We start from the raw sequence: 8,192 nt of genomic DNA, 5'->3' as shown, positions 1-8,192 counted from the left end.
CAGATTTTTTAAAAATGTATTTTGTGTCAGTCAATTAAATGTAGTTGATTTAAATAATAGAGTTTAGTGCGCTGTTGATTTTTTTTTTTTTTTCTAGAATTAATTCTAGAGTTTTCCAAACAGTACCTCAGTAGTTGTTTTCTCAGGGTTAAATGAGATCTGTTCACTCAACGATCAAAACTTTGTATCTATTTTTCCTTTGTTACATTTAACTTTAAAAAAAAGTGGTCTGCGAAATCTGATGAAATTTTTTAGTTGAAAAAAATTAACACTTTAGATTTAACGCTTTAGAGGTGGTGTAATTTTTATTTTTGTTTTGAGGAATATTAGCTGCCGCAACAGCTCAAGTTATTATGTTAAAAACTAGAATACGTTTTCTTATTTTGTGGAACAAATCCAGAGTGGCATCTCATTAAAAGTAGCTTTAACCTGTTATTTGCATGGCGTTACATACCGTGACATAAAATTAGGTTTGGGGGGTGATTGGTCTACGTATATGTTGTTATTGGTTAATACCAGAAATTTAGTATTGGATAATATCAGCATATTTGATATTGAAAATAAGATAATATTGACAAGTTTTCAGCTCTGTTTTGTTGTACACTACAATGCATTTGCAACAGTGTCTTTCTTTTTGAGACATAAACAAATTAAATATATACATTTGCTGCTGTTGAGAATATTCTAATAGTTTTTCCTGTTCCGTGCTGTTGGGAATAACAATCAGGCAGTAAATAAGTCAGCCTTTCCTTGAGAAGCGTCTCACATCCCTCCGTCGGAGTCTTTACTTTTCCTTTAGAATCTGAATCTGAGCATCTGTTGTTTCTCCATCGAGGTCAGCTTGAGTTTTTAATGAACACGTGAATTATCTCACATGAAGAAGGAGGAAAAACAAACCACACACAAGGCAGCGGGACATAAAATAGCTAAATAAAACTTTAATAGGTCTAGTTGCAAATGTACATCAATTGCACAGCCACATTTTTTTTCAACACAAGTTTCTCTGTACATTATTATGTGGTTTATCACTGTTGTCAAAGGAAGCAGAATCCAGCAAATACTTTCTATGTTCAATATACTTACAAAAGTAATTTCTACAAGATATTATAAAACGTACAACATCTTATACTGTATATAGCTTCATATTTGAATCTGTTTGTTGGGAGTGGTCGGATCGCATTAGCTCGTAGATTTCAGATGACGTTGGAATTAATGAACGCATTACTGAGAGTAATGAAGGAAATTAGGAATCAAACACAAGTTCACCCTCTACTTATTATGTGCATGCATGAAACCATATTTCTTAAAGTGCGACTATGACACTTTTGATGGATTACAGTTTAAAAGCGGAAGTTTCGACAAATAGCAAGTTGCAGTTTAGCGTACCTTGCTAATACCATGTTTATTTTATGGAGCAAAGTTGTAAGAGGAGATCATTTATCAATTTTACATTTGCCAACATTAGATATAGATAATTAATTTGAGTTTAGCAAACTCAAAGCCAACTAATCACATTTTCTAGCAATAAACTGCCTATTCAAGCTAACAGGCTAGCATTTGCCCCTTGAATCCAAATGTGTTGCTAATTAGCATCCATGCTCCAGTTTTGGCTAATATTAACCGCCAGAATCTTCTAGTTAATCTTAGCTTTAGGGATCTGCTGATATTAGTTAATATTACCATCCACATTAGAGATGTTAGCCTCCTACTTTTAGTTGGGCTTACATTAGCCCCATGAATCCCAACATGTTTGCTAATATTAGCATCTACGCTCCAGTTTTGGCTAATATTAGCCTCCAGAATCGGTGAACATTGGTTTTAGGGATCGACAGATAGACATGTCAGTTAATGTTAGCCTCCTCCTTTTATTTTGGCTAACAGTAGCCCCTTGCATCCGAACATGTTAGCATTCATGCTCCAGTTTTGGCTGATATTAACCTCCAGAATCTTCTAAATGGTAAAGATTAGCTTTTGTAATCTGTTGATATTAGATAATATTAGCCTCCTCTTATTTTGGCTTACATTAGCCACTTAAATCCGAATGTGTTAGCTAATAACGTCCAGAAACATTTAACTGGTTAACATTAGCTTTAGTGATCTGCTGATATTAGCTAGTATTAGCATCCACACTCCAGATTTTAGCCCATATTAGCCTTCTCCTCTTACTTTGGCTTACATTAGCCCGTTGAATCCGAAAATGTTAGCTAATATTAGCATCTACGTTCCGGTTTTGGCTAATATTAACCCCGAGAACATTTTAATTGGTAAACATTAGCTCTAGGGATTTGCTGATATTAGCTAATATTAGCCTCCTCCTCTTATTTTGGCTTACGTTAGCCCTTGGAATCTGAACATGTTAGCTAATGTTAGCATCCACGCTCCAGTTTTGGCTAATATTAACCTTCAGAATCTTCTGGTTAACATTAGCTTTAGGGATTTGCTGATATTAGTTAATTTTACCATCCACATTCCAGATGTTGGCTAGTATTAGCCTCCTACTTTTGCCTTATATTAGCCTCCACACTCCAGATGTTAGCTAATATTAGTCTCCTCCTATTTTGGCTTACATTAGCCTCAAAGTTCTTGTTAAAAGATTATGACTAAAACAGCAACAACTGGTCCATTTAGATAAAGGGTTTTTACTTTTTCATTCAAAAGTAAGAGTCATACTTTTTTGGTTGGATGCAACATACAAACGCAAGCTGTGTAATGGGTTACTTTATAAGTTTGAGGCAAATAATTTTAGTTAAAGCAGATAAAAGACTTGTTAGAAACACCAACCAGTCAACATGAAAAGTGCATAGACTCAGACTGATGAAACATGCTGGATTTGTGCTTGTTGAGACGTATCGAGTCCTGACTCCACTTGGCCTAAATCCTGTAAAAACACTCACTTCTAAACAGTGCCCCTCCTACTGACCCTATTAAGTTTTTTGGCTCGCGATAAAACACTCTAGGTACAAAACAATAGCTTTTTCAACAGAGAGAGAGAGAGAGAGAAAACACTGAAAGGTTAATTTAATTGAACAAGATCCACCCGATGAGGACAGATGAGAGACTCAGCTATTATTTACAATAATATCCATATTGATACAGCAGAGTTTGAGCACATCAGCATACATTTACAAAAAAAAAGCTCTGTTAACATCGGGTAAAAATAATATCAGCATTTTATTTACACATTTTTACCCCGCACTCGCTGCACACTTATCATATATTCATGTCACGCCTGCAGCAAAACCAATCATCAGGGACTTTACAGTCAAAACTGGCAACTACAGAAATAAGTTGTGATACTGGAGCTACCACTGGCTTTAGAGGAAGTTTGCACAAACTCACAGGTAAAAAAAGAAGATATACTTAAACTGGAAAACATTGTACTTTTCTTATCGCAATGGAAAGACCTAGAGAGACGGAACCAACTGTGACGTTAGAGCTTTTTCAGCATAACTTTATCGTATCATAGTGAGGCTCTACATTGTAGTACTTGTACTCGATTTTGGTTTACTAGGGAAGTAACAAGTGTTACCACTAGCATTTTCTAGCAAATTAATTTTTATATGCTAATAAAGGGGCGGAGCAAAGCAAATTCAGGCATGCCATTGGCTTTTGAAAATATTACAACCAATCAGAATAAAAAGTTGACTTTACTTTAGGAAAAAAGCAAACTCGTTGCCTTGAAAAAACTAATTAATGTTGCAAGTTGATTTTGTCTTCATCGACGTCATAAGCATCATAATAATTTGTTAAGGTTTAATTTATTCAGACAACTTTTTATTTTCAAGAAATTCACTTTGATCTCCTGGAATCAACTTGCTTTGATGTTTCATTACGCATAAATCAAGGAAACATCAAAGTGATCAGCAAAATAATATGTTAAGGTTTCATTTATTCAGACAATTAACTGTTTTTTCAGGAAGTTTACTTTGATCTCTTGACATGTCTCAACTGTCGACTTCCAGTCGACTGTCAAAACGTGCCAGGTGATCAAAGTAAATTTCCTGCAAAAAAGAAACCATAACATACTAACTAGAGTTAACTTTGATAAATTAAATTAATTTACAAGTTAATTGAATCTAATTAATCTAAGTCAACATTAATTCTTTTTTTTTTTTTTTACATAAAGTCAACTTATTATTCTTTACAGTGAGGATTTGGTTATAATCCATCCTACTTCATTTGCATTAGGTTTACTAGTACTACTAGTAAATTAAAACAGTCTCTTAAAACTACAAGTGAGAACAAAAAATGTAGTTTTATCAATAAACATTTTTGGCACATTAATGCGCGAGTAGACCTTACTATATTCGCAAAATTGTCTACTACGGAACTAGACAATTTGTTGTAACTAGTTGACCTAATAGTAAAAATGAAAATAGTTAGAAGCAACGAGCATCAACACAGTCACATTTTGGCTTCAGCAGACTTTATTACCACGGACGAGCAAAGCTGACAAATGCCACGTTTTTATAGAAAGTTTCGTTTTAGCAACGGCTCGTCGGTCAGTCCAGTGTTTCATTTTTTAAGCTAACGTGCGTGAATTATTTCCCTCAGTAGAGCTCAGGAAACGGAACACCACACATTGCTCACGGTTCACTGAGCAGCTGTGCAAACTTAGTACAAACCATCATTGTTTGTTGTAAAATGAAGAAAAATGAAAACTCTAAAATAAACGGCTGCTTCATATTTGAAACTATCAAATATAGGTACGTGTGTAATGTATATACTCTGTATATAAGAAACAATACTGCATACGTCTATAGAAGATTTGATCAATATATCACATGGACTTTGTTTATAGTACATTTAGCTGCTGTTTACAATAGTTTTTTTTTTTTTTAAACAAATCCACAGGTAAATTGTGCCTTTCATTGCCATGGAGACCAGTGGGCTAAGATCAGGGCATGTTCCTTTTTTATTTAAGGCGCTTTTCTTGTACCAAGCTTTGGGAAAGATTGCACTAAGTCTGGACACATCAGTGGGCGAGAGGAAATAAAGATAGTTTAGTATGAAAAATAAAGGTTTCTTTCTTTAGTTTCATGTGAGAAACGAGACTGAAGTCATTGTCTCCGCACAGCTGGAGCTCTGATCCTTTGATGGTCTTTGTTGGCTTTAAGTGGAGAATAAAGAAGCAGGGGATGTGGTTGCTAGGGCGACCATGTGAGTATTTAGTGGTTTTGTCATCCGATGACGTGAGTTTCATATGTACAACGCTCTCTGCGCCGCTTGGTCAACGAAAGCTTCCTGAAATCCTTTAGTTGCCGTTTCACAACAACGTCCTCCTCACGTCTTGGTTCCTCTGAGGAGTGAGAAACTCTCTCTGTGAGTCCACGCGTGCTCGGGCTCCCAGCTTTATTTTAATGCTGACTCATCCTTAGTCTAGCAGTTGCTGCTGTTCCTAAACTCTCCGTTCTCTGTGATTTGCAGTTTGGTGGCGTTGGTGGGGGAGATGCCGTTGCGTGTCTGAATGCTGTAGCGTTCCTTCAGCTGCGTTAAGGCGCTCATCAGACGGGCGTTGGCGGCATCCAGAGATGCGATACGTTTCTCCTGAAGAGTCGGACAGTAAGGAAAAGAGTGAATAAATACAAGTACGTTTTCATACAATGTTTTTGTCACAAAGTTGCTTATTAAAAGTCGGCCTTCATACATTTTATATTTATTTGTATTTGTACATTTACCCCTACGCACTTTTAAGGCTATTTGGTCGAATATAGCTGCAATACTGAGTGTGTGCACGTTGCCAGGTTTGAGGGAAATAAGTGGGAGATGGACTAATGTGTACGATGGTGCTGAAGTGATCGAGCAACATTTATAAATATTTGTCCGAACTCGCCGTTCCTCTAGTTCAGGAGTTCTCAACCTTGGGACTGGGATCCTATTTCGGGTCGCCACATGCCTTTAGGAAACTAGGAATATTTTTTTGAGCAATTTGAGCCAAATTTTTGCAACTACAGCAAACATGCCATATTTTAACCTATTTTCATCACTTTTTCTTGCCATATTGTTGCTAAATTACTTCCATTTCTGCCACTTCTCCACACATTTCTTCCACCTTCAAGACATTTACGGCACTTATAAACCTTTTCCACCACTTTTCCCACCTAATTGCAGATATTTTGACTCATTATTTTAACCTCTTTTTACCATAATTTATGCTTAGGGTTAGGGTTGTAAACTGTTTTATTGCTCTTAACCTTTTGAAAAACAGACTAGCTGGACTTTGATTTACATTCCATATTTTACATTTAATCAAACTGAGATCAGAACCACAATTTAAAACTGTGGTTAGTTATTTTCCCAAACACTATGAGCTGTTCTGCTCCTTAAAGTGAAAAGTTGAATGAATCATTTTGGTAATGTTCTTCCTCTCTTTAATGCAGGTGTTAGAGGACGATGAATCACCTGTGAGTGCACTGGGATTTTAAGAAAACTTCCTGTTGCATAGACTTCTTTGTGTGTGTGTGTAGGGATGTAATAATAGAATCTTAACAGGGTTTAGAAATCACTCACTGCACTCCTCTCTAATTTAAAGCTGCACTTTGTTGTTTCGTTGTATTAAAATTGCTACTCTAAATGTTTTAACAGCATTTGTTCCAAGAAGTGATTCTACCTGTGCGTCAATGATCTTCTGCTTGGAGTCCACCACTGCCTGCATGTCAGAGTGGTCTTTCTTTAGCTCCTCCTCCACCGACATTAACCTGAGGAGGATCAAACACATAGACATCAACACAAAAACAAACCTTGGGGTCAGAAACCTCCTCCCCTATTAGCCGTGGTGGTACCTGCTAATGATGCTCTTCATCTGCAAGTCCTTGTCGTCCTGCTGTCTGCGCAGACGTTCCTCAGACTCCTCCAGCCGAGCCTGGTACTCCATCAGGACCTTTTGAGCCTGCTCGTCCTGACCCTTCAGACGAGCCTCGTACTCCTCCAGCTTCTGAACGGATGATCTTAACTTCTCCTGCAGCACCGCGATCTCCTGCTGATACTTAGCAGATAAACACATCATCATCAGACTCTGAAGATGAGTTTGTTTTCATTCTGATCATCCGACGATGGCACTTTGTCGTCCATTGTTCGAGGGAAAATAACAAACTCATTAAAGGTCTTTATTTTTTCTGTCCGTGTATAATGTATTGTCCTCTTGCCTAAAACCAAAGGTAAGTAAATGAAGTGAGGCATAAATTTTGATGAAAACATTTCAAAAGCCTCAAAACGTTGGTAAGGCATAACGTTCAAAAATTCAAAAAAATTGAGTTAGGACTATCATTAGACCCTAAAAACTACTGCAAATATAATGCACATACTTAATCAAGGCTAAGAAAGCAGTAAGGCACAAAAAATGACAAAAAACTAAAATCACCCAAAATCAAAAGTAAGGCTATTACAAGGCATTTTTTTCAAAATTTTGGAAAAAAAAAAAAATTGAGTTAGGACCATCATTAGACCCTAAAAACTACTGCAAATATAATGCACATACTTAGACAGGGCTAAGAAAGCAGTAAGGCACAAAAAATGACAAAAAACTAAAATCACCCAAAATTAAAAGTAAGGCTATAGCAAGGCTTTTTTTTCAAAAATTAAAAAAAAAAAAAATTGAGTTAGGACCATCATTAGACACTAAAAACTACTGCAAATATAATGCACATACTTAGACAGGGCAAAGAAAGCAGTAAGGCACAAAAAAAAACAAAAAACAGAAATCACCCAAAATCAAAAAGTAAGGCTATAGCAAGGCTTTTTTTTTCAAAATTTTGGAAAAAAAAAAAATTGAGTTAGGACCATCATTAGACCCTAAAAACTACTGCAAATATAATGCACATACTTAATCAAGGCTAAGAAAGCAGTAAGGCACAAAAAATGACAAAAAACTAAAATCACCCAAAATCAAAAGTAAGGCTATAACAAGGCTTTTTTTTCAAAATTTAAAAACAAAAAAAAAAAATTGAGTTAGGACCATCATTAGACCCTAAAAACTACTGCAAAAATGATGCACATACTTAATCAGGGCTAAGAAAGCAGTAAGGCACAAAAAAAAACAAAAAACAGAAATCACCCAAAATCAAAAAGTAAGGCTATAGCAAGGCTTTTTTTTCAAAAATTTGGAAAAAAAAAAAAAATTGAGTTAGGACCATCATTAGACACTAAAAACTACTGCAAATATAATGCACATACTTAGACAGGGCAAAGAAAGC

The 8,192-nt window shown here is 35.9% G+C and overlaps 1 protein-coding gene and 1 long non-coding RNA gene across 11 annotated transcripts in view; one reads left to right on the top strand and one right to left on the bottom strand.

The window, feature by feature from the left end:
• Positions 1-918: 918 nt before the first annotated feature.
• Positions 919-8,192, bottom strand: part of LOC114472926 (disabled homolog 2-interacting protein-like) — a 172,215-nt gene continuing 164,941 nt past the window's right edge. For 5 of the 10 annotated variants that reach the window (XM_028462247.1, XM_028462246.1, XM_028462242.1 and 2 more), the window contains 3 exons: positions 6,783-6,985; positions 6,611-6,698; positions 5,380-5,547 (listed from right to left, as the gene is read on the bottom strand). In XM_028462247.1, the coding sequence (XP_028318048.1) occupies positions 5,380-5,547; positions 6,611-6,698; positions 6,783-6,985 (459 nt within the window). Of the gene's footprint in view, positions 5,548-6,610; positions 6,699-6,782; positions 6,986-8,192 lie in introns of all 10 variants that reach the window. The other 5 variants (XM_028462241.1, XM_028462245.1, XM_028462240.1 and 2 more) reach the window with 3 other exon arrangements.
• On the top strand, positions 5,500-7,124 carry LOC114472930 (uncharacterized). The gene is made up of 2 exons (XR_003675206.1): positions 5,500-5,588; positions 6,586-7,124. It is a non-coding gene; the product is annotated as an uncharacterized LOC114472930 (long non-coding RNA).

Source organism: Gouania willdenowi, chromosome 12 (genome assembly GCF_900634775.1).
Source record: "Gouania willdenowi chromosome 12, fGouWil2.1, whole genome shotgun sequence".
In the NCBI taxonomy this organism is placed as follows: Eukaryota; Metazoa; Chordata; class Actinopteri; order Blenniiformes; family Gobiesocidae; genus Gouania; species Gouania willdenowi.
The sequence above is the reverse complement of the archived record's forward strand: the minus strand, read 5'-3'. Positions and strand labels throughout refer to the sequence as shown.